We start from the raw sequence: 26,949 nt of genomic DNA, 5'->3' as shown, positions 1-26,949 counted from the left end.
TTCCTTCCTACCAGTTGCTCCTGCACAAAGCAGAATACAGTCTAGCCTAATATTTGTCAATCCATAATAGTCTGCCTAAGTGCTGTTTAGTGAAAAATATTGTGTGGTTTTGTATGGATAAACCAGCTCTGTCACGGCTAATATTTGCTGTTGGAAACTGTTACTGCACAGCTCTGGGAGGGTTTGTTCAGTTTGCTGCTGATTTGTATGGTGGGTAACAGCTTTGGACAAAATCCAAACCCTACATTAATATTAATTTAAACAGTTGTAAGGTAATGGAGAAGAACAAAAATCAGCAGTTAACAACTGTAGTAAGCTGTCCACTCTAGCCATAGGATTTTCATTTCAAAGATGTCTCACAGGCACTTGATAACACATGTTGTTTAGAGAAAGGGAATTAGTTCTTTGCTGAGTTATGCTTATGTTAAGGAAAAAAAAATACATAAAAGTTACAGGCTTGAAAGTGCTAAGAAAAAATTTAGTAAGGCTCTTTATCAGCTGTTTAATGGTGGGTTTTGTAACAGAAAATAGCGACTGTTCTTAGAAAAGTTCTGAAAAAATATTCTGAATACTATTTTTAGTTTGAAATAAGCATGTAGCATCACAGTATTTTTTATGAAACTGTAACTAAAGGAAGTTAATAACTGTATAACCTGTTCACTTGGTGCGTTTACTTACTTCTATTAATTAAATGTACTTTGTATTGTGTGCCCCATTTATTACATTCTGTGTCATATTTGCTGTGGCTGCTGGGAAGGGTTATGATAAAGTCAGAGGCAATGAAGATGGGTCCTCATCTAACAGGTGCTCCACTCCCTTTGTTCTTTGTATACACATATTCAAATCACATAAGGCAGGGGACAGGGTAGGACCTGTTAACTCGTTGCTGATTTCCCTAGCAAATAAACCAGCAGCTGCAGGTCCAAGCCCTGGCTTAGTGCTGAGAAGGTGGCATTTGTGTGGGACAGGATGCTTTCATGGAGCCCTTTAGCCAACTTCTTTTGGGACTTACAGTGCAAAATATATTTTCTGCTTGTAGGTAAGATATAGTATGAATTATATTTGATTGTCATTGTGGAAATGTGAATTGGTTCTATAAGATTTATCTTTATCAATTTAAAGATATTTCTGTTGTGTTGTCAGATGTTTGATTTCAGGAAGGTAGCCTAAAAGCTGTTCATCAGATAGTGGCACCTTGTTTTGTGAGTGAAGCTAAAGTTTTAGCAGCTGAACAAAAATGAGTGCTATACATAATCTCTATGTAAAACTTGGCATTGACTAAATATTCATAGTCCACATGTAAAACATGGGTATTGATTAAATACATACTATTACATTTTATTGAGTAACATATACATTGTGTATTTAACCAGTAAGGCTGGACAGATTCTAAACCAATTACACAGAAGCTGTTACACACTTGTTTAAAAATTTATTGAGACAACACTGATACATTATTTTTCAATTCTTTATTATTAAATTTATATGTAATATCTAAATGTAATTGGTATTGAAACTAAATTAAGCTTTTAGTCAACTGAAGAATATCTCCGCATTAATAGTGCTTTTGTTTGGTGTCTGGGTGCAGTTTTTGTACATGTGCATTTGTTATCCATGTAATGGATAAAAAATAGTTGTTCTATGTACTTTGACAGAAATATTCTGTGATCAAATGTTAGATAAGCTTAATTCTACAAACTACTGTAATTACCTTTTTCTATATTTAATTGGTTTTGTAAATGTCAACAGAGGAAATATGTAATATTACAAATCTAGTGCATCCTCTAATCTTTCATGTATAGGAACAACTTTTTTTTATCTTCTTTTTGACACAGTTCTAGCATATTATAGAGTCACCTAGTTTCCTTGATTTTGGGCTCAATATTTTTTCAAGACTTTTGGCTTCATAATGATTGATGTTTTATATTAAGATTATTGGATCTCTTCTTTAAAAATGAAAAATATTTGGTTGATAAAAAACAGTGATTTTGTGCTTTATCTACTTTACCACTTTATTGGATATTTTTCATTAAAATCCTACAAGAGTTGTTGTCATTCAAGCAGAGTGCTTTGAGTACAGGTTTATTCACCAGGAAGCCTTACATCCTTACCCAGGAAATGTGCTGCCCGTACTTCATATCATGATGAGAATCAGGTGCATTGGAGACACGACACAAAGGCCACTGAAGGCAGTGACCTCAGCAAATAAAATTAAATCCTGTAACAAAGCTCAGTGGAACTTTTTCTTGGGCAAAAATCCCAATCCAGGGAAGAATATTCCCAAATTTTCCATATTATAAATGGAGGTATAGAAATTGCAGCTTTCCTGGGCCATTATATCTGGGTTGTTTGGGTTTTTTTGTTCCATAAATGAGCATACTTGTAAAACGGGGGGAAAAAATATTTCACTGATCTAGTGACATTTTGCACCAAGTTCAGGAGAGCTGAAGGGCTAAATGAACACTCTGGTGAAAAGCAATTGAGAATCCAAACTCACTTTGACAAGGAGATGTGCATATTAAATTCAGAGAATGCTAAAATCTCGCTAAGCAGGTTTCAGTTTATGCCATAAACTCAAAAGTTATGTCATAGTTTTTTATTTAAACTAAAACTGCAGCCCTTGTTTTATGTCAACAACAATTCTGTTGTGCTTGCTAATACTGGTGATAGCAATGTGAAATGGAAGCAAAGCACAGATCACTGAGCTCCTAATGGAGGTCGTTTTGGTACAGCTCTTACAATCATTATACAAAAATTAGGTCTTGGAATTTCATCATCTTGGGAAGAAAGTGCATTATATTTGTAAAGCAGTAGGGCTAGGCTTGGATTTTATGGGATTTGGGCCTGAAAAATATTAATTTAGTTTGACACATTGGCTTGATTTTGCTATTAACTTTAATTCAAGGAAGTCTCCAGTGTAAATTAAAAATCAAGATTAGTCTAATACAAGTGAATCATAGAAAACTTTAGATTGGGGAATACCCTAAAGAGTATCAAGTCCAGCCATAAACCTAACACTGCCAATTCCTCCATTAAAGCATATTCCTGAGTGCCACATATACACATCTTCAAAGTATCCCAAGGGAGGATGACTCTACCAGTTCCCTGGGTGTCCCATTCTAATGCCTGACAACACTTTTGATGAAAAGGATAATCCTCTCAATAAAGAATATTCCAGACTGCAGAAGACATGATCTCTGCTAAAACCAGAATATTTTCATCACTGCTCCTGTAAAACCTTTGCCTTTGACAGAGCACCATTATCTAATAACTTGCCCCAGTCTCAGGCTGCCTTCTCCCTTGCCCTACCAGCCATGGGGAAGCTCCTGTGGGATGCTGGCACTCCACAAAATCCCCCCAGTAAAGCCAGAGAGATCAACAAGAACTGGAGTTATCCAAAGGCACACCTGAAGGGGTTGAGGGGAAAATGGGGTTTCTGGCCTCGCCACCTCTGGTCCCAGCTAAAAGACTTTCCTTAATTGCAGATCAAAGTGTTTTTCCAAGACATTACACAGAGTCAATTTTCTCTATAAATCAAGTGGAAAAAAAGTTAATTTGTAGTTTCTATTCCAACAGTTTTTAGCTGCTAAAAAAGACATTTTCCAGCCCTGTTTCTCTTTTCATTAGTCTGTTAAGCTGCTACCCTCCATCCTGGTCATCCCAATTATCCTGGTGCTCACAAGACCTGCCTAGGTTATGCTAAGTTTTGCACAAACAGATTTGTGAGAAATATTATTTGTTTTCCATAGTTTATGATTGCACTGCTTCTTTTACTGGCATGTTGTCCAACAGCACAATCACCCATTGACAGCTAAATAAACCCAAAAATTGAACAGCATCATACATAAAGAATGAGTCAGTATATGGACAGATCTTCTAATTACAGATGGCTCTGTGTTTGAGATGTGTTTGACTTTATTCCAGTTGATCTAAAAATTAAAATGGATGGTTATATAATTGATAGGTAATACAAAATAGATCTCTAGCATTAAGCATTTAATGAAGGATTCTACTGAAGAGTTTCTCTCTTTTCAAGTGGACAACAGCAGTTTAAATCTGATTTGTACTGTAATGTTGTCAGGGAGCATATTAACATCTGAGAAGTGTTCGAATAATCAACAAAATACTTAATGTCCTGTTAACCAGAGTCTGTAAATCCTTGAAGAGTTGTGCAGTGTTAGAAAATTGCAAGAATAACAGGATACAAGTTCTGTTAAAAGGGGGTTAGGGGAGCAGGCTTCAGTTTGATGTGCATCATCTGTTTTACGTTTTTCATCTAGAAAGTTAAGCATGTAAGGATCTCTGTCCTATGTATCCTCCACTTCAGCCATTCCACGTTTTTTCTACACTGTTCCTCTTTTTTTTACCCTGTTCTCCTCCTGTCTCAGCTGAACCCCAGCCAGTCCTCTGTGAATTAAAGTCCATACAGCCTGAAGCCCTCTGCCTGCTTCCTCCTTAGCCCCATTAACGGGGGCTTGCCAGACTTCCTGTCAAAGGATTTCACTGTCTTTTTTTATATTTCCCTGTTAGTATTCTGCAGCATTTTCCTTTGGCTTCCCTGCCATGCCCTCAGAAATGCTGTAAGCTATCTTTAGCTGAGTGTAATATTGCTCAGCTTTATGAAAAGGGAAGCCAGACACAAAATTACTTTTTTGAGGTAGGTTCTGTACAGCACTGCTGACTACCCAGGACCCAGTCCACTCACACTCCAGAGTACCTCTGACATTAATTACTGGCATTACTGCTGCATCTGTAACCACCACTCCTTTTTGTGTCCCCACCCTCTTCCTCAACAAGTTTGCTTTGCTATTACCTCATGGCAAACAACTGTGCACAGAAATTTGATGCTTCTAACCCAAAAGACATGTACAGATACCACATTATAATACTGAATTTTTTTTTCTTTATTTTCTGTCACATAACATAGGAAATTAGACGTAAATGAACCTTTCACAATTTATGTCATAAAGAATAATGATATGAAAGTAGGAAATGTAAGAAACAAAATTAACCCTGCATTATATGAATGAGCAGAGTCATATATTTTTCATACATTGCTCCTTCTGCACTTCCCTACCCATCCAGCTCTTTCCAGATAGAAACATGTTACATGGACATCAGCTGGGAAGTTACTTGTTCATTACAGATATTTGGAAGCATGTCAAGAATCACAGAATCTCAGGTTTGAGGGACCTCAAGGATCATCAAGTCCAAACAAAAATGATCATTATCAGGAAAAGAATAGATGGTACATGGTGAAAGCATTGCATGTTGTCCTGGGCAGTGCATTCGCAGTCTCCAGTGTGTTCTTATGCAGTAGCAGATGGATTATTTAAATAACAGTTCTTACATTTCTTACTTACAAGAAGTTGCTTTTTTCCTAGGTTTTTTTTTGCCACTTGCATTGTGCTTTTTAGCAGTATTGAACACAAATCTGAACAATCAAACCTGCAACTAGAGTTAATTTGAGTAACATCTTGAACATACTAAAATGTTTTTATATGTATTTTGAAAAATTATACCCTTTATATTTTGAATTGGTCATCCAAATTGAGTCTGTATTTTTGTTGTTAATTTTTTCTAGGCTTAAATTATTCATTGCTGAAGTCCTATCAGTTAAAATGATGTTGTGAGATCAGTTCATTAATGTCAATGTTCATTGCTGTTTTCATGAGTGCCATGGAAAAGTTAATGTGAAAATCAATCAGTTAGTTTCTACATTAAAGCTTTAATAGTGTTTTATAAATATGTCTTAGGCCAGGACAAGGAAAAATTATTTTTAAAAGGTATGAGAAAGACAATGATTAACCAAGGAATTGCCTTTTTGCACCGTAACAGAGACAGAATTCTTGGAAAACAGAATTAATCATCTGGCTGAAAAATTCACTTTTGTGCATATCGACATCAAGGCTTAATTCTGGCAATCTCCTAAGACTGGAATACTTGAATTTTGCAAGCTTCGTAATGTTTCTTGAATTTAGTCTTACAGGTGAAGAACAGTAAGCAATAATAATTATATATAGTTTTAGTCAGAATTCGTGAAAGTGCGGTTTGTCAGATTTTCAGTCAGTTTCTCAGTATAACTAGCAGGGTACCTAAGAAGTCCTCTTCAGCTGAACCAATCCAGAAAAAATCCTAGAAACTGAGTTTACAATCCAAGGCTGTTAAACAGTGTAAGACCTGGAAATCCAAAATATTTTCAAGGGAAGATATTTTATACATTAAGGTAAATGTACATTATATATACATATTTTGGTCAAACTTTCAACAGTAAAAGATTCTTCCTTTGGTTTTTTGTATAATATGAGGCTAGAGCTCTGTAGTTAGATGCAGTCACCAAGGTCAATGAGCTTTTGCCCCTTTCATACTTAAAATCTGAGTTATAACTAAAAACCATGAGTTTTAGCCTTTAAAGTTTTTTCACTGTAAGAATTTCTCATTTGAATTTCCTGTGGTTTTCATTTGTATTTTCGGTTTGTTTTATTTGTTTGTTCTTTCATTTTTATGCAGGGATTAGTTCTGCATTAAAATTGACAGTACCATCTCATACCATCCATGGTATCGAGGGACAACCACTTCATCTTTCTGTTGACTATAGTTTCAATGCTACAGCTTCTGAAATCCAGATAATTTGGCTTTTTGAGAGGTCTCAAAGTAATCCAAAATACTTGCTTGGCTCTGTAAATCAAAGAGTTGTTCCAGACTTGGAATACCAGCACAAGTTTACCCTTATACCACCAAATGCATCTTTGAGGATTAACCCATTGCATCTCAGTGATGAGGGCAATTACATTGTAAAAGTCAATGTCCGTGGAAATGGGACCATAGCTGCAAGTCAAAAGATTCAAGTAGCTGTTGATGGTAAGTTAAAAAAGGACAGTATCTTCATTTTGAAAATAAAATTACAATAGGTTTGAAGTCCTGGTTCTTAGTATCCAGTTACAATGGTGTTTCATTTAAAGCAACCATACATTAATAAATGCAAACAATTAAATTATGTTTTATTCTACTGCTGCTGGAGTATATGTCGTCATTAAAGAAAATTAATACATTGATTGATGCTTCTATATCATAAGTAAAAACCTGAAGAGGTATAGAAACATTTAAGATTATATTAGACAGACTTCTAAAAAATAAGGTTTCATAAGTTTCTGCTGTGCTATATCATGAGGATGCATTGAATTTAAAATAGTCTTTTTCCCTGAACAACTTTACTCCTGTAACAAAGAGGAGCCATTGACTTTTTCTGGTGACTGTAGTCTGTAAAATAAGCCCAGATCTGAATTCATAAATTTACTGAATTTCCCTCTTTAGACTCTGATCTTTCTATTGGGTATTAAAAAAAAAAAAAAAAAAAGAAATGTGAAAAAATTATCTAAAAGGGTGACAAGAGGCTTCTATAATTTATTGATTATACAGAGGGAGCCCTGTAACTGAAGGGTTCAGAGCTGGGAGGAATGAGATGAACGACATCTTGAGGTGGCAAAGTTGTAGCTGCCATTTAACTCCCAAACCCATCCCAATCTGCAGACATCCTCATGACAGATTGCCCAGATTTCAGTGATGCCCAGTGTGGGCAAAGCTGCGGGCAGTCATGCTGAGAGATCACACACCTCTCAGCACTGGCCAGTGGGCATGGGAGCAGTGTCATGCTTTGTGCTCTTTTCCTTTCTGTGGACTCAGTGATTTGTATATGAGGCAAGAGGCCATGGTACACGACTGCTGCCTTAATCCTATTACCAGTAATATAAACAGTCTGGTTTTATTTATGTCCCATAACAATTCTTACAGTCACCAGCTGAGAATACAGCCTTCTTTTTTTAACCTTTAACTACATTTAAGAGATAAACTTTGAAATATTAGTAATTTCCAGGGAGAATGATGATTGCTATTTGAATCATGTTGACCATGAAGACTGTAATATAATGGCTTGTCACTTTAACAACTCTTCATATTGCTTTATCTTACAGTTCCAGTCACAAAGCCAGCTGTACATACTGAACCATCTTCAGGAGTAGTGGAGTATGTAGGGAATATTACCCTAAAATGTACTGTGGACAGAGGTACAAGGGTAGCTTACCAGTGGATGAAAAATGGGAAGCGTCTTCATGCTGGCCCTAATTATACCTTTTCATCAAACAATGCTACACTTCTAATTGTTCCTGTAGTAAAAGAAGACATTGGGAATTACAGCTGTCTGGCATCTAACCCTGTCAGTGCAATGGAAAGTGAGATCATTTCACCAACCATATATTGTGAGTATATAAAATATTCATTATTATCTTTGTATGAATTATTTTGCTGGAAGGACTGCCTCCAAATATGAAAACAGGCAGAAGACAGTGGAGTCAATATTGTATGTGAGCTTGCATGCAAAATGAGCTTGTTTGCAATAGCTCTAACTTTAGACAGGATAATAAAATTATTCAGTGTTGTGTAGTTGTGAAGATCAGTCTCAACTGCAGGATTCAAATAGAAACTTCAAAGTTTCCACAGATGTCTTCAGATGTGACTCAAAGGAAAAAAATAATAAGATCATTGTTATAAATGAAGACAACGAATAGTATCAAAAAGCTAAGCACAGGAAGTACCAGGCTGAAGGACTGGTATTAGTGGGTTTCCTCAAGATCATTTCAAGTCCTGTCTTTTTCAATACTTCCATTAATGGCACCAGAAAGAAGATAGGGAGTATCTCAATGAAATTCATTCATGACATGAAATAGGAGAACTGAATGACTTTGACAGAGTAGTAGAGCTGGGATGAGATTTGCTAGCAATGAAATAAATGGGCATGCCTTTTCAGAGAATAAAAAACATGAACTTCTGCTGATAAGATCAAGATTGATTAAAAAATAATCAAAGCAGTGACCCTAGGTGATTGAGTTATCACAAAACATCTATGAACTGACAGTGTGATTCAGGCATGAGAAAGGCATATTTAATACTGGGGAAGAGCGAAATGTATTTCCAACAAGGAAACAAGGGGAATGCTAATGGCACACAGAAGATAACACCACATGTGCAATCATTCATGCAGTCCCTGCATATCCCAGAATGCTGGTCTTGAACTGGAAAGAAAGAAAGACAGGAATGGAGAAGAGACACAGAGACCTCAGGCTTAGCAAAATTAGAACTGAAAGAAATTATTGCATTCTATATCAAATGGGAAACATGAGGGAGCAAGAAGAGTTGCATAAAGTCCATTTTTGACAGAAGAATAAACCATAAGGTAGCCAGGTATTTTGACTGGAAATGAAGGCACCTAAAAAACTAATTGAGTTGGAGGTAACAAAAGATTGATTTAATCACCATTCAACAATTATACAATAAATCTTAGAGCTTTCTCATTTTGGTCCATGTCAGGAATTCTCAGTGCCTTCTCAGTTTTCAAGTAGCACATGCAACATATATGTCACCTGCTATGCCCTAATCCTCATTTCCTCAGGGGTTGAATTATCCTTCTCAGAGGAGAGCTGAAATTTGAAAGGCCAGGACCCATTTTGCCACCAGTCCTATTCAGCCAGTTTACCCAGTGGCCCAGTCTGGAAGGGACACTGCAAGGACTGGAACTGAATTCCTGTCCAGCCAAGGGCTGGTGCTCATTCTTGCTTTCTCCAGGCTCTGGCAGCTGGCAACTGGTAGGCAGCTGATGCTCAACTTGTTATGATTGTGCTAGCAACATATTCAGAACCTACATCTCTTACGTCTTTACCTCTTATATTTTCCTCCTCCTACTTTCTTCTCCTTTCTGATTGTCTATTCTGCTAGTTGTTTGGGGGGGTTTTGTTATAACTTGGAAGAATTAATTGGATAAGGGGATGACTTGCATCTGAAGTATGGAGGGGAGGAGGTGTCTCTACACTGCATCAGGAGAAGAGAAAAAGGCACCCTAAATTAGCAAAGATTAACAAGGACGTTGTTAGATATGAGCTGATATAAGCTTATATGTAGCTTATAAAATTGACAGCAGTGCAGACTTGAAGATGAAGAAGCAGTTTGCAAAGAGTCCTAAACAGGGCAAATATTAATTGAGCTTCCATCTCATTAGACAGAGGAATCATGATAAATAAGGAAATAACCAGCACTGATAGAGTTATAACTTATCATTACTATAATTAAAAAGAAAAAAAACCAAAAACAATCACATTCTTTCCTCAAGGTAGCACATTTTGATATGCCTGCTTTTGTAAAGTCACAATCTCAGCTCACTATTGTGCTTAAAATGCTAAGAACTAGACCTGGAGGTGTATGAATGCAGCTTCTCTACTGCGTTTCTCACTTCAATGAGCTGTGAATTGGCCTTATACAGGTTTGTCTTCAAAGAGTACCTGCATAGAACTTGAGACACTGTATCCAGTCTGAGAGCCCCTACCCATGCAATGAAATCAGGTCAGGCTAGAAAAATATCTGCCACCCTTGCTAGCTCTCAGACAGCTCTGTTTGTGTCACAGCCCATGTGAGATTTGAATTTCTGACCTGTTATACATGGGATTGTCTCCAAAGCACCGATGGCACTCACAGGTGTCTGAACACCTGCTCTGACAACGTGTGTGCCCTTCAGTCCCAGCTCTGGTACTGCTTCCCCCTTCTTCCTCATCAATTACATGCATTTTTCAGCAAATTTGAAAAATCTTTCTAAGTTCTAAACTAGAAACCTGGTTTTGACCTACTGTTTACTAGAATTTTAAAATCTCAAAGTTAGATAAGTGTCCACATTTCTTGAATCTTTTGCTGTTTAAATGGTTGTGATATACAGCTTTATCAAAAACCTTGAGATTAACTTTTTCTCCATGCGTGTAAATATTATTGTAATGCATTTTCTGAATGTCCTTCATCAGAACTGAGGATTTGCTTTGTGCATAATATCAAATCTGAAAAAAGGTATTAAGAGCAAATAATGCAATGCTGAAAGACTTCAAATACCTGTGATATTCTCTACAACCAAGTCAGTGATGGGAGTTGGACTCTTACTTTCCGAGCTGTATGAAGTCACCTAATTTGGCTCAACCTCTGCCTGCAGAAGTACTTTGTCTCCCAGTTCCCAGTTGTCAATAACAATCCAGAACTGGCCCCGGGATCTCTCTCTGCCATATGTCATGGCTGTGGGGGCGTTGCTGGAGGTGATAAAGAAAAGGTCACTCACGGTAAATACCTGCCATCTGCTTGGAAACTGTAACAGTCTCATAGTGATGGGAGCAATTGGAAATATTCCCATGGAGCAGTAAATTATTACTCAGAAAGATTGATTTATTATTTTACACATCATTACTTAACTGGTTTTACTGAGACAAGAGGCAGTTTTCTGTTGAGAATACTTGAAAGGGTAGATAGAGCTGAGGGATCCATGAAGGCTATCATTGTGGGTTGTTGCTGAGTATGAAAAGTAGTTTTTAATTCATGTCTTATTAATATTATCCTGTTTCTCCATTAGTTACGATGATAATGCATCCTGGAACATGTCTGTTGCAGTCATGTGACTCAGAAACAAATTATTTCAAGACTGGAAGAAGCTACTGTCCTGTAGGCTGCAGCAGACACTGTTGTACTGGGTTGACGGAGTTGAACTCAGCAGACTAAGTGGGATTTTCTTCCTCAAGTCTTCCAAAAGATAGAATATGCTTACTAGTAGTGAGAGAATGGTTAATTGCCTACTTTTCAGAATCATCCTTAAAGCTGTATATAACTGTCAGTTACCCATTGTTTAGGGACATTGATGTCCGTAATGCCAAGGAGAGGCAAAATATTGCTCCAGGCAAAGCAGAAGGGTTACCCAATCCTTGTGTTGGCTTCAGCAAGGAATGCCACTTTTTAGATTTTGCCAGGATTTGGCTATTTCTTAAGATAACCCCTCTGTTTTTTTCCAGCTTACTTCCCCAGCCAGTGTGTGTCAGTGTTTGTATAATGATTTCTTTCAACTTGCAGCTTCCATTAAAATATAGTTCTCAGTGTTATCTCTTTATGTTGCACAGTTATGATAGAAAAGCAGAAGTCAGTTCCGATTCTTTTGCAGACCATGGCAAAGCACCAACTACAGTGAGGAGAGCATGGAAACCTGTCAACTGTTCTTACCAATAATCTCTGTTAACACATATCGAAGTCACATTATTAGTGAAAGTAAAAGCTAATTCTCCAAAGATGGGAGAATTGGATTGGAAGAACCACTAAATTGCTCTGAAAAGTAAAAAAAAGTATGTTGCTGCCTTTACATATTTGGTGAAGGGCTTTAATTCATTTATGAAAAATGTCAAAGGCCAGTACATCCCTTCTCCTTTCAGATCTGAAAAAAATGGGAAAGTAAACACCTCTAAGAGCTCAGCTCCGGTGAAAAGCACCGCTTCCACAGAAACATACAGCCCGAGTGAGGCCAGCCAAGCCAAAACAGTGGGGTATAGGTCTGTACTTCACAGAAATGGTCATTACAGCACCAGATGGCTCTTAGAGATGATAAAGCAAGTTACTCAGGAATTGCAGAGCCTGTGAGGAAGCAGTCCAGCATGTAGAACTTAAAGAAAAGCCATGATTTTTCAGAGTGGCCACTGCAATGTAGGTAGAAGCAGCACTAATTCATGCTGAAGTGAATTTGTGTTGCATTTCCCAAGAAAATATTATGCATGATGTCAGCCATTCTTTAAAATGAGACTGCAAAAAGCTTACCTCTAGGAAATAAGTAGAGGAAATAAAAAGATTGACAAGTTTATGTTGTGAAATAGGGGTATTTACTTAAAAGTGGACTAAACTGAGGTCATATGTGGTGGTCTATAGTCTCTTGTCTAAGACTGAACAAACAGAAATAAACACAGAGGCACACACAAAATGGCCTGGTTTGTGTTGTGTGCTAGTGGCTTAGGTGTTATTGAAGAATAAATGAGTCTCATAAAAAAAGGCAAACAGTAAATAGAAGTATTAGAGAAGAACATTCTAACATGGTCCTGAATTTCCTGGTGGGAAATAAAGTCTGAAATATACAAGTGTGCAGCTTCATGTAGCAGGGATACAGATCATGTAGCTCACCAGCTACATTATCTTAATTCTTCCAGACAACCACATGAAGGTGGAAATATTACTAGATTCCACTGTCTGCAATAGGCACAGTACTGTGCCTCTTTTGTGCTACACCATTCTGTATGAGGCAGCTTTACTGATCTTCGGGGATCCTACCAAAAGGATACTCTGCATATTTTTTGCATTTTCTTTTGCTCTCTCATATTAGGTCTGTGCATTTTTAATTATTCATGCAAGTTCTCAGGGAATTAATAACATTTAAATGATTAGGGGGTTTTGGTTTTGTTTTTTTTAAACTAGAAAAAGTTATTTAATAAGGCACACTTCAATAATTATATTCTCTACATAAATTTGTATACTTCAATAACTGTAAAAATAATTTTAACATGTAAACATATAAAAGCTCCAATGATGTGAAATGTTCTACTAAAAACAGCATGAGAAATATTCTTATATTTAAGTATATTGTTTCCCTTCTCATTTTCCTATGCAGGTTGCACTAAAAATACTTATCTGCTCAATTTTTTGAGTAATGAACACAAGACTGTGCAACAACATATGCTTCTTCTAATTATATTCAGAAAAACAACATTCAGCACAAGAACTTGCTCTTGAAAAAAGCATAATTATAGTAGTAATTATTTAAATATTTCAAATTATTTAATTATTTAAGGTATTATTTAGTAGTACAAACCTACTAAAATAGGGGGAAAGTTAAAGTTTATTCCAGCAGTCATTTATGGAAATTTTTTTGTGCATTCTTCTAAAGCACACCCCACTCAATATTATACCTGTAAGTTAGTTCCCTAAATAATTTTTATGCTGTAAATTATACTATAAATTTTATACTGTAAATTATTGCAGTGAAGTTAACATTAGAAGGCCAATTTTTTTACTTTTAAATTTGTAGGGAAATTGGGAAATTACTTATGCCATTAAGTTTGGCATTGAAGTAGAAATGAAATATGCTCCTGAAGAAGACATGCTCCTTTACCTCATGGAAATCCAACTGATTTCAGTTTTCATTCTTTTTATCATGCTGAGAAGTACATACACCCATGCTTTGTCCTTAATCAGCAATTGGACCAGTATTAAGTGGGTGTAGCCTGAGCTAAGCCTAGCACAGATCCAGTTATTGAACAGAAAACCTCTTAATTGAAATGACTGAATGCCAGCCATTCTAAAGGCTAGTCTAACTTAAATATTCTAACTTTAGAGTTACACTTCTGATTAATTTTTAATTATATACTTTGGTTTTCTTTTTTCCACTGTATTTCTCCTTTTCTCCCAATGCAGATGGACCTTATGGACTAAGAGTCAAATCAGACAAAGGTCTGAATATTGGGGCAGTCTTTACAGTTGACGTGGGGGAGGTTGTACTGTTTGACTGTTCAGCAGATTCAAATCCACCAAATACTTATTCATGGATTCAAAGGGATGACAATACCACTCAAGTAATCAAATATGGACCCCATCTGGAAGTTGTATCTGACAAAGTGGCCCAGAAGACAATGGAGTACATGTGCTGTGCTTTCAACAATGTGACTGGAAAACGAGATGAAACTCACTTCACAGTTGTTGTTACGTCTGTAGGTAAGAATGTAACTTTACTGTTGTTAAGTGTAACATCTGAGTGGATGCCCCAGGAAAAGGAAGTAATTCTTAGAATATGTATGAAATTTAGGTCTTGCTAAGAATATAGTAAAGGGGCTTTTGGACATTCTGTGGGATACAGGTTTTACTTGCTGTATGACACAGCTTGGAACACAACCCACTAAGACACTGAAATTTTGTGGGATTTTATTGCAATTTTCATGTAAATTATTTCCTTGTCATATTTATGAATCTCTGGATTGATTGCTGGGTTCTGAAGAACACATACCTTCATTGCTCATACAGTATTACCTCAGCTCCTGTATGGTTGTGTTCAATAGCAACAAAGCAGTTTTTGAGAAAATCTCCAGAAGCATAGAGCAAAGAACAAGATATCAAGGAAGTCTGATGTCTCTTTAATACAGATGGATACAAGTATTTCCAGATAAGGAACATATGCTATTAATGTTCAACAAGAATGACTAGATTGACTGTTAGAAAATTTAGCAAAGCAATTTCACGTGGGCTGAGCAAAGAGCTAACAAATTTGTTCATCTGGCAAACAAGAAGATATGTCCATGATTCAGGCCCCTTGCTGATTCATCATGAATCCAGGGCTTTCAGTATGCTGGGAGGAAGATGGGTTTCAATTTCATAGTAAGAATACTGCACTGAAAAACTAAATAGTGTGGTTAGTAGTGAAAGAAAATGCAACCAAAACTATGTATTTATAGAAATAAACATTACATTTCTCCAGGAAGTTCATGTAAGATATGATATTCATCTGAGATTTCCTTTTAAAGGCCAAAAAGGAGGGAAGACTCCACAGCTTCCTGGTTGGTTGCACTTAATAGATTTCCTAATTACAAATATTTTACTTACATCTTATTAAGACATTTTCTCTTGTGTATTTAAAAATAGAAAAAGGTCTTTTCCCCCTCGGGAGCCATTTTCTTTTTCATGAGTGTGTATTCAAATATCACTAAATGGAAATGTCAAGGCTACACCTTGCAGAGCAGCACTGACTGATTCTGAGAGGTATGAATTCACACACAATTGATTCTCAGGAATGCTGCTCATGCTAAATTCTTATTGCAAGTGAATAATCATACTAACCAAAGACTATGAAAATTGTCCATATTCCTTTTCCTCACCCTCATAATCCTAGATACAGAGGCTGGACTATGGCAACCAAAATAGCAGAAACCCCACTTTCAGTAGCAGCAGGAACTCTGATGTTTCAGAAGACCTTACACAACTTCCCTGTGGGACAGAAACTCACCTATATGGTGCTATAGACAGCTGCCTAATTAATCCTAAAAAATATCTACAAAACAATAATTATAATAAGTTACAATTATATCAATAGTTGCACTAAGTTGTTACCCATTTTCAGCCAAGATTCTAAGATGAGGTGTCTTGTGTACACCAGTCATTGCATATTTTTCAAGGTTAGTCAGCTTGAGTGTGTTAAATGCATGCAAAGAGCATGTCTTTGTTTTCTGCACTGATATATCTATGGAGATGTGATTTATTGAGTCTACATTTGAAATTACTCACTTTGAGGAACAATTTTAAGGACTCATCTGATTCTCCAGCATTTGGGCTTTTTCTTCCTAAAGAAACCAGTACACCGAAGGACTATTAAAAAAATTTGGTGAAATTGCAGTGATTTATTTTCCCATCTCTTTAGGACATATTTGTCTAGGAATTCTTATATTTAATCTTCATGAAAACCACTGTACATGTAGCCAGCACAATGCCAGTGAATTACAGGGAGGTGTAAGTAGATGTAAGCAGCCCTCTGCACAGGAGTTAATCAACTACCGGAAACACATCCAGCTAAATAATACGCATTTTAATTGTACTAATAAATCTGGCACTAGTAAATATGCAACATTAATTTACCTCTATGGATCATGATTTTTGTCCTTTAATTACATGAATTCTGCACAATTCAGGGCAAAAGGAGGAAATTAAGAGTGCACAAGCAAATATGTCTGGTATTTCCTAACTTTCACATTCTTGTCTTTGTAAATTAATTACAATTGTTTTCCATGTGCTTCTAGGTATGTAATTATATGCAATTTGTGTATGTGTTGTATCAGAAAATCCGCTGGAAAAGTCCTGCTAATGCATAGCCCAGCAAAAGACTTGAGCAAAGGGAAGAAATATTTTGAATATATTTAGATATGAATACAAACAACATGGTGGAGTCCCCATCCTTGGAGGTATTTAAGGAAAGACTGGACACAGAACTTAATGCCAAGTTGATCTTTGGTCATAGGTTAGACATAATGATGTTAGAGGTCTTTTCCAGCCTAAGTGACTCTGTGATTCTGTGATAATTTATTGGTTTCAGATGTGATTTGATAAATAACCAGACTGTCAGTGATCTAAAAATCTTTACAGAAAGTCTAATGGGTCTTTTATCTTCTCGTACTTTATGGCTCCCAACTACTAGGAGGATTTCCCTCCAATCTAGCACAAGTGACTCTCTCACCCTCTTTTTTGGTAGTTCAGTGTCTCTATACCACAAGTTATAATATGCACTTTCTTTTTTTTTTTTTTTTCTGATGCTGTAATTTGTGGCTTACATTTGCTGACTTCCATTTAGATCTATGCACTAATCTGCTTGGAAGTCTTTTCTGATATGCATCTCATTGATTTTTCAGTTCAGGAGATCTGTGGGGAAAAATAAATATTACCCATTCACAAGACACAAACTTTGCACCTGTTTTATATCTCTATTCAGGTTTACTTGCTTCAGAATAATTTTAAAAGATGCATTTTTCAGTGTCATTGTAGCACATTGTAAAGAACAAGGAACTAAATCCAGTACTCATCTTCTTTGTCACAGGGTTGGAAAAGCTGGCCCAGAAAGGAAAATCTTTGTCTTCTCTTGCAGTAATAACAGGAATTTCATTATTTTTGATCCTAGCTATGGCCTTTTTATTCCTATGGAAAAGATATCAGCCACATAAAGGTATGTAAAAGTTAAGCAAAGTCCATCTCTTCTTTTGGACCATTGAAGCAAAAGGAATAAATATTTTTTTCTTCTTTTCAGTGATACAGCAGAAGCTACAGAGCAGGTAGAAAAACAATTCATCTTACTTCTAAAAGTACTTTCCATCCAGAGAATTGCATTTTATCATATTAATTTTCTTTCCTTGGATTATGACGTCAAACTGAGAACCATGTTTATGTTTTCTAGGGCAGAAGCTGATTACAGAAAGGCACAGGCATTTTCAGGTAATCCCAATGAAATAAGTGTGAGCATAAGGTCAAAGTCCATTTCTGAAAAAGAAAAATAGCTTCACAAAATACAGAAAAAAATGAAAGGAAGAAAAGTGTGTTTTTATGTTCGGTTGCACACCTCTATGATAGCTTAATTAAGATAAGACCTAAATTGAGAAGTCAGCATAGATTTAGCTCATGCCTGGAGCTCATAGTAGTATGTACTGTTGTCTTGAATTCTACCTATTAATCCCAGTATTCTGGGATTGGAATACCTGTATTCCACTGTTGTCACCAATATTACTTAAATCAGTGTTATTGTGGCATAGCAGTAAGAGGTGATACACCATGGAAGGATTGCAAATGAAAATGTTCTGGCATCAGTTGTTACCAAAATCATGAGTTAATGACATTGCAATATATATATATCACCTTTATCACATCCTGTACTGCCTTTCTCTGTGTTATCAGGACCCAGAGTGTTTTGTTTTCCACTGCCTCTTTTCCCTCCACAATACTTCCCACCTGATCCTAGGCAGGAGATGTGAGACCATCCTTTGGAAGGAGATCACTTTTATTCCCATTCCTTTCTACCAAAGCATCAGAGTAGACCATAAACTGCTACATGCACAAGTAGAGGGAAGTATATGAAACTTAGGAAGGTAGGACATTCACCTGAGCACAGAAGGTCCAGCAAAGTCATAGCAAATAATAGAAATTCATCATTGTTTTTAGTGCTGCAACCTTTGATGTGCAATGCTGCCCAAGAGACAACCAAGAGCCTCACATCTCGTGGACAGTGGGAGGGTAGACTAACTAGACCTAAATACACCTAAATACAAGCTGTATCTGAAGTCCCAAATAATAATAATGTGGCATCTCTAGGTACCATGTTCCCTTTTATTATTCTCAAAATTGTAAAACATTCAGGTGGTACTGTTTCACTACACTGTGAACGTGCTGAGTTTATTTATTCTGCCTCTTTTCTACGGGAAATGAAAGTGAATTGTTCATTTTAGCCTTCCAGAATAGAGAGTATGAATGTCTCCACCAAAATTGTTGCTGAGGTTAGCAAGAGGCTGCACACTGGGTACAGGGTGTGGGAGATCACCAAGTACTGTGCACACCAGCTCTGCAACTGTCCTGCCTCACTCCACACCAGTTTAGGAGCTCAGCAGGGAAGTGGTACGAAGCAGATCACATAAGCAGTATTTGGGTGTTTTAAAAATTAGGGCAAAATATCTTGCCAGTCATTATTTTCCAGGTTCATATTAACATCTCTTTTTAAAAATCTTTGTTCTAACTTTAGGACATGAAAGTGCTTTGGATGATTTTGGGATATATGAGTTCATCACTTTTCCAGATCTTACCAGTGGCTCTAGGGTATGTGATTTTACATCATAAACAGACAGTTTCTCTTCTATTTCCCTAGGTATACTAAATATCTGTACCAGAATCCTTCTGTAGTTTCACTTCTGTTGCTTTTGACAGATGTCTGTATGACACCATATTCATGGCTATTGGTCACCCAGTACTTGCTCTTTCTTTCCTGTGGTATTAGTTCAGTACTTCATAATCAACATAGTGAAGTAAGGAATAACTAAGCTCTAAAGACAGCACTCTCCATTCAACTACCCTATATTAAAAGAATATTAGTAATACTGGGAAGCTGAGTAGCACTGAACCCCTTGTGTCACAGGCAAGTGTACTGTTTTGATGCCATTTTCTCCCTTGACCCTAATATTTCTTCTCATGCAACATTCAGCCCTGGCAGTGCAGAAAATTGTTGGGGGTTATTTACAGTGTAAATATAAAATAAGTCTCAGCTGTATTCCACAAAAATTATGTGGTTGGTTTCATGTATTGTAGGGTGGGAGTTAAGCATATGAATTTTGCTAGCAGAAAAGAAATCCTGCAACATTTGCTGCTTCCTTGCATTGTGTCTTTTCTGACATTACTGCGTAACAGTTGGAGACCATTCTGATATGGTGTAAAAGGACAATAAAAAGATCAGAAATAGGGCCACAAAATTTAGGGACAATGGTAAAACTGGGAGGAAAGAGAATAAAGACTTTGCCTTTGCTAGGGAAAATTGCCAGCAATGTAATCTTGTAACTTTGGAGAGCATCAATCTGTTCAAGTAAGGGAGATCTCTTAAAGCGTGGTCAGTGTCACATTGCCACACCTAATTTGTTTTTATGATTAGTACTCGTAATGCATGATGAAAAAAAACAGTCATAGATTAATTTACCTTCTCTGAGGGAGTTACATGTTTGAAATATACATTTATAGGGCTAAAGTGCTACTGCAAATGTTAGTGGAGAGGACAGGCTTTTACAGCAGAAGATAAAAGACTTTTAGAAAACAGAGCAGCTGAACTGCGTCTCTTGCAGTTTGTGAGGCTTATTAAGTTTAAGAGGCTTATTAAGTTTAGAGATCAGGCCCTAGATCATTACAGCCTTAAGCATACTGCAATATTATACTAAAGAAGGTATATTTAGATTAAATAAATTATTTACTTGTAAGGATGGTGAGGCAACTAAAAGTTGTCTCAGTTGCAGATGCCCTATCCCTGGAAGTGTTCAGAGTCAGATTGGACTGTGAGCAATCTGGTCTAGTGAAAGATGTCCCTGACTACGGCAGAGAGGTTGGAACTGGATAATCTTTGGGGACTTCCAACCCAAACCTTCTATATCCCTTAAGCTTATCATATCACAGTAGATTCTTGCAGGATCAGTGCCTTAGTAGGTCAGGAGGGAGAGGGCAGTGACAAGAACAACAGGAGGGATGTACAAGCAATGAAATATAATATAATTTCCAGTAAAATTTCAAGGAACAGGAGAAACTCCACTCATTTATGTTCAGCTATTCAAATGTACAATATTGCAGGTAAAATCAGCTTTTGTCTCGTTTTAGTCAGCAGAGAAAGGGGAAAATAAGAAGGTGGAGATAAGGAAGAACTGGAGGTTAGGTATAGGCAGAAAGATTGGTAATTCCTCATGGATGTAGAGTCTAGGTAAGTCTGTTGTCATGACATGAGAGGAAATCAATATACTTAATATGCTGAACAAACAATATTACTTGATTTATGGAAATTCCATGCATTTCTCTCTTTTTGACAGGCTGGTGGAAATTTTATGCTGAACCCAAGCCTGGAATATTTACTGATTTTTTACCATCTATTCTCCTGCTTTTCCCTTTATTAAATGCTTCTTTCTTGACTTGTGGTACCTTAATATAAAGTATTTGCTGTATTAAATGCAAAATCTGCATCCTAAATCTTCTAAGGGGCTAAAAGAATTTAAAACTAATACTTGTCTTAGTATTAATGTGATGAGAACTTACTCAAAATGAAATGTAAACTAGAAGAGATTACCTGTTCAATCCACAATCAAAAATTTGATAAAAAGTTTAAAAAATTCCAAGTTACATTAACAGTTTAATTTCTGTTGAATCTTTTCATATTTGTATTTACAGTAGGAATATGCTTTGTTTGTTTTAGGTTTCAAGTCAATCTGTTCCTGGCCCTGACTTTGTCGCAGGCCAGGATATGCTAAGTACGGTTTATGAAGTTATTCAGCACATTCCTGAGCAGCCAGAACAAGACCACCAACAGTAAGTTACAGACTGTGCTCACTCACATGGTAGCTCAAAGACAAATACTCTTGCATCCAGAACAATTTACGTTTTGGTAGCTGTTTTTTGATTCCACTGAGAAGATTATAGAAGGAAAGATATAAACTGCCTTTATTCCTCCACCATTTCCTATCCAATCCCCCACTTTTCCTCAAGGCTTCAGTCTGTTGTTTCATTACACTAGTTTTGTTAAAGTGTAAAAAAGAAAAGGTGAGGTGTTCAAACACAGCTTCAAATTGAAATTCCCACTTAATTTAATAGGGCCCTGAAACATCAGCACTTCCTACTGAATAGGTTAAATATTCAATCAAAGCAGTTTAATTGGTAGCATGGCCTTCAGACCTCTCAGCCATGTACCAAGTAGAGTTAGTGGGGGTTTTTGCAATGTTGAAACTGGTCAGTTGAATAATTATCAGTGGTTGTTACAATAGTAACTGAAATACTAACAGAGTTATACTCAAGTAAGCAGTGTCTCTATAGCAAAAGAATTCTTATTATGTGGTACCCTGGCTGGGAACTCCACAGAAACACTTTTGCTGAGTTAAATAGCAGGAAGGCCACAGCACATTCTGCTTGTAGGTAGCACAGTGTGCTTGTAGACCTGTAGCACAGGTCTTATAGACCTGGTTTTGATCAAATCACCTAGTATATATCACTTCCTAGCATAAGAAGGGTGAAGTTTTTTGTAATTGTAATATACCTGCAATAAATCTATTGTGAATATAGTCTTTCTTACAAATTAAGAACAGCATACAAGACTTTATTTGGTAACAAGCCTATTATATCTCATTTTCTATGGTTTTTTAATGTGTTCTGTTTCTTTCATAGTTGAAAAGGAAAATACACACTCTTAACAATATTCTAATCAGTTGGCTGAGTAATCACTATGTTTATGTGACTGCATTAGGATGCAGTACTTAGCCTACAAAAAATGTAGTTATGTCTTAGTTTATGTCAACTGTGTGTCCAAGTTACGTATGTAAACACACAGCTATGCTTGTTAAAACAAGCTGGTCAGTGAGAAAGCAACACTGAATTGCTAATTATGGGTTGTTTTTTTTTTTCTGCTCAGAATTTTTCACTCTGAACCCTAAGATTTTTAAAGCCAGATGTAAAAAATACCACTCATAAAGTACATATTTTCTTACTCTTCCTCTTACATGTCTTCCTTCTCAAGTTTCTCACTGATACATGACCCCTCTGAAAAAAAGGAATAAATGCAACAAAAAGGTAATTTGAACTTTGTGACAGTTTAGATTTCAAGTTAAACTTTGCAAAACATATTCTGTAGTTGTAAAGGACTCATTTGCATAAACCAATTTTGCTGCTCTTCTCGTATTTCATATTTGGAAAAGGAAAGAGGAAAAACTTTTCACTAATAGCACAAAATCTGCTAAGCATGATACTGGGCAACCTCCTCAGATTAGAAGGACCACATTCATGAATTTTCCAATTCCTGACCTGCTGAGAAGGAGCACTCTGAGTGATAAATAAATAAGGATGAGTAAGTCAATACTGGTCCTCACAGCAGGATGCTTCCATTTCAGTATAAGGGTGAAACAAAACACCGCAGAACAGAGAATGAAGCTGAGAAAGTAATTGCCAGCTCCTGTAGTGCAAAGTAATGATTACTTATGGTTGAATCCCACAGACTCAGTATGCAGTCATCTACACAATAATCAGCAATATTCACAGGAAAAATGATACTGCACTCTGTGGCAGGAATCTCTCTTTGTACAAATGAAAAGACCAGATATTACAGGAGCCAAACAGATTTGTTAGCTAAGTGGTTACTTTATTATTATTCCCAATGATTCTAAATTGAACTGCTGTGATTTAATAAATTTATTAAAATAACTATGTAAAGTGAAATCAGTCAAAAGCAATGTTTAATTCTCAGATTTACTGTTTGAGAATGTTTCAAATCCTGTCTTTGAATGTAACTTCACCAGAATTAGCTGGTGTTCTCTCCTTGCTCTTAGAAATCCCAGTGAAAATACCAGCAAATTTGCAGACTAGCCAATGCCTAACACATGGGAATAGCTTTTTCCACTTTTCATTGTGCTTTTCTCAGCCTTTTTATCCTTTCATCCACACACACACACATGCCTTTGACAGTCAAAATAATTACAAAATTTGCACCCTAACTCTTAAAAGGTAGAAATATTACTGGAAAATAATTAAATTCTTTAAATCTCTTGGGTTTGGACTGACAGACTTATAATTTAATTGTAGTCAAAACATAAGGTGAGAAAATAGCTGGCTTTGCACTTTTACATTCATGTGCTTCCATTAGTTGCTTTTCACAACAGTCTTTTGCAAACTTGCCTCTTCTGCACCTCCAAAGAATCAAAGGGAAAACAGAAAATCAGATTTTGAGGGAACTGTTCTGCTCCATCTCTGGGATCCACAGTCACAGGAAGTTACAGAATTGTCACATACTCCAGTATATCATTAAACAGATTCATTTAAGTCATTTTGGTTTGATTCTTTTCCCACCCTTGGACATTTTTTAAACTAAATATAAATTTTTTTGACAAACTGAACAGGTTCTTCCACATATGGAAGAAATCCAAAGATGTCTGCCAAATCTAATGAGAAAGAGGTTTAGCCAGCTTTTACTGTCAGATAAGCACTGACAGTTCATAACTGTTTCACTAAAAACTACTTGTAACTTAAGTTTCATTTTCACTCCAAATGAAGATAATTTTACATCATCTTCTGATCCATACTGTTCCTCTCATCTCAATCATTAACCATTTCACAGATTTCTGCTCTGCCAGCTGTTAAAGAGCAGTAAGCATACAAAGCCATGCCAGGCATTTCAGCACAGGGTTGTACTGTGGACTGCCCTGGCTCAGCCCATGGTTACCACCACCCTTTAGCAGGTACATTATTGTTGTACAATATGAGCAGCTTGAAATATCTGTACAGAAAGAGCAGCAATGCAGGATGCCATATTAGCCATGATGTTATTATGGCTCAAACCTGTGCTGTCTTTTCAAAACTAGACATAGTATGCATACTAAAAATTCATTCAAAAATTAGTGTGTTGCAAATCTGTCCCCACAGATCTTTTTCAGGCTGAAGAGCTGTGTTTAGAGCTGCTGGTTTGCTTACATATTTGCAACAGTTATTTTAAAGAAAAGAAAAACAGCGTTGTGGGCAAGTGTTAGATATATCTATGTATATGTTCTTTCCTAGATGTATATGAAGATACAGGAAGAGGAAATCAAAGCATCTGAAAATAACAAAATTACTTCTTTATAATATATTGAAGGAAATTCCAACAACTTCAAGAGTAGCAAAGGCTTATGCCACCTTGTCTTGAAATAGCAATTTTTCTTCAGACTGAACATCCCTTTTGGGGTGCTCTAAATTGCTCATTTTTTAAATTATTTTTTCTTTTTTTAAGTAATAATTCCTTGGGAAATAGGGTTATTTTTTAATTCCTTTTTTTTTCCTTATAAGTGAATACAAAAGACAAAGGGATAGCTTAAAAAATGCACTGTAAAACCTACACCTTTTTCTAAAAAACAATCAGCAGAAGCACAAGAAGGAACCAGGCCCAAGATGTCATCCGTGCTTGTTTTATTTAAAAAATAGCAAAAATAGCAAACAGAAGTGGTTTTTTTTTTGGGTTGACTTTAACAAGAGAAGACCTCCACACTGACATGAAAAGTAATAAATGCAGTATTGCCAGATTGCAAAATACATTTGGGGTTTAGAATAAAGTAATTCTTTTAATTCATTTAATGCGACATAATTTTCAAGTGTAGAAACGGATTTGTCAAGCAGTTACAAAAATGTATATATGTATTATATTCAGAATAATGTGTTCTCATTAAATTGTTTCTTTTCCATTTGAACTGGTTTTCTATTTGCTGCTGAAGAGCCTATTTCTCATTGACTAGGGGCGTAAGTTATATTCAAGCTATTTCCAAAAGCTGCAGGAAGTTCAGGCTATTTGTACATTTAAAATAATTCTCCATTATTTTTAAACACTGTTTAAACAGTGTGCTACAAGTCCCTTTGCAAATAGAAGAATACTCTTCCAGAAGCTTCTGTTAGCTGGCTTCTGAATCCGGCAGGAAAATTCACTATTATTTCCACAGGGTCAGCTATTATTTGGTGTCAGTTAGCCACAGTCAGGGAGAAGAGGAAATATGAACTGAATTAATTTACAGGAGGGAAAAAGTTACTTCAGGAACAGTTAATTGTGCAGAAAATCATTACTGTGAGTAATGGGAAAGCAAACACTGTGCCCACCCTTTAAGACAGGCTGTATGATATTATTTAAAACACTGTGTATTATGAAAAATAATTTGCACTTATTTAAAGTACCTTAATCCATATTTACTAAACATTATTCCTCTCGCCATCTTTCAAAGACAAGGAAGAAACAGCATGGTTTTCAGTCAGCATTCTGATCTTGTGAGGCTGAAAAAAAGGGGAAAAAAATAACTGCAGCATTGCGTGTGAGGAAAATAGGATCTGGCATTTCACAGAAGCAGCACACGAAGCCCAAATATGCAAGTAGTAGTGACATGATCTCAAAAATAGTGTAGTCACTAGATTTGCTCCCTAAGAAATAGCCATCTGACATAAAGGCATCAGGCAGAAGCTCTAAGTTGAAACATTTGGGCACAACTCTGAAAGACTGAGAAGCTTAGAGAGTTCCACATAAATTCCTCCATTGTTCAGTCGAAACTGACTTCATGTGTGTTTCAAATCCGAGCAGCTTTTTGGGATTTGAAAAGTCTGATTTTCACCCTCTTTTCTCCTCCTCTTTTTGCTGGAGCAATAATTTTAATTGCTCTGAAGGGAGTATGCTGATTTGTGAAGTGCTTGAGACCATTCCATCTTACCCCATTGGATGTCACTGCAGGCCACAGGGCAGGAAATGCAGATAATTTAAGAGAAAGTAGTTTCTCCTCCTCTGGACCCTCTGTGTTTAAAACTGCCAGTTGTTTACATTTTTTAAGCTTTTGTGGAGAAAAAAAAGAGAAGTCAGGTCAATATCAGTTCCATTCTACATTCTTTTAAGCTCACTTAAGCCCATGCCTAAGTGCATTTTAAAGGTCCCAAAACATTTTTTCAGAATCTGTGCTCATATCTCAATAATAGAGAGGAAAACTGTTTTGGATTAAGCCATTTGTCAATAATGTGAGATTACTTCAGTAGTCCAGTACAAAAGTCCACCTTAACAGTCTTTTGAACTTTTGCACAGTGCCTGTAAAAATAACTGAAATATAAAACAATTTTGTTTATACATCACATAATGCCTAAAAGCTCTGTGGATCCATGCATTTTCACTGGAAAGGACACCCATCTTTAAGTTTATAAATAAGAAAGAAAAACTTCCAGTTGCAAGTAGAATGTCCCCTAGAGGCCCTGTATGCAAATTGTGGCTGCCACATTCCTACTCTCCACTTACAACAAAAATTTCAGAAAAAAACTCAGCTGGAAGGAAAATTTATT

The 26,949-nt window shown here is 36.4% G+C and overlaps 1 protein-coding gene across 3 annotated transcripts; it reads left to right on the top strand.

Moving 5' to 3' along the window:
- The first annotated feature begins 875 nt into the window (after positions 1–875).
- HEPACAM2 (HEPACAM family member 2) lies at positions 876–24,801 on the top strand. Of its 3 annotated transcripts, none has more exons than XM_072925534.1 (10): positions 876–1,039; positions 6,511–6,861; positions 7,971–8,255; positions 14,299–14,595; positions 17,537–17,581; positions 17,663–17,687; positions 17,810–17,847; positions 19,142–19,215; positions 21,335–21,447; positions 24,673–24,801. In XM_072925534.1, exons 1-10 carry the CDS (start codon positions 970–972, stop codon positions 24,680–24,682), a joined length of 1,308 nt encoding a protein of 435 aa, XP_072781635.1. In that variant the 5' UTR covers positions 876–969; the 3' UTR covers positions 24,683–24,801. The 3 variants fall into 3 exon arrangements, with proteins under 3 accessions (XP_072781635.1, XP_072781633.1, XP_072781634.1); XM_072925532.1 differs by having other exon boundaries at positions 17,456–17,581; XM_072925533.1 differs by lacking the exon at positions 24,673–24,801 and having other exon boundaries at positions 17,456–17,581; positions 21,335–21,451.
- Positions 24,802–26,949: the final 2,148 nt, after the last annotated feature.

This window comes from Taeniopygia guttata, chromosome 2 (assembly GCF_048771995.1).
Source record: "Taeniopygia guttata chromosome 2, bTaeGut7.mat, whole genome shotgun sequence".
Classification (NCBI taxonomy): Eukaryota; Metazoa; Chordata; class Aves; order Passeriformes; family Estrildidae; genus Taeniopygia; species Taeniopygia guttata.
Note: the sequence above shows the minus strand (reverse complement) of the source record. Positions and strands in the feature narration are given on the sequence as shown.

Excerpts from the sequence above, each read along its gene's own strand:
- HEPACAM2 (XM_072925532.1), top strand. The coding sequence starts at position 970 with ATGCTTTCATGGAGCCCTTTAGCCAACTTCTTTTGGGACTTACAGTGC. Across the intron at positions 8,256-14,298 it reads CATTTCACCAACCATATATT|ATGGACCTTATGGACTAAGA; the intron begins GTGAGTATATAA and ends CTCCCAATGCAG. Across the intron at positions 17,688-17,809 it reads CAGCAGAAGCTACAGAGCAG|GGCAGAAGCTGATTACAGAA; the intron begins GTAGAAAAACAA and ends TATGTTTTCTAG.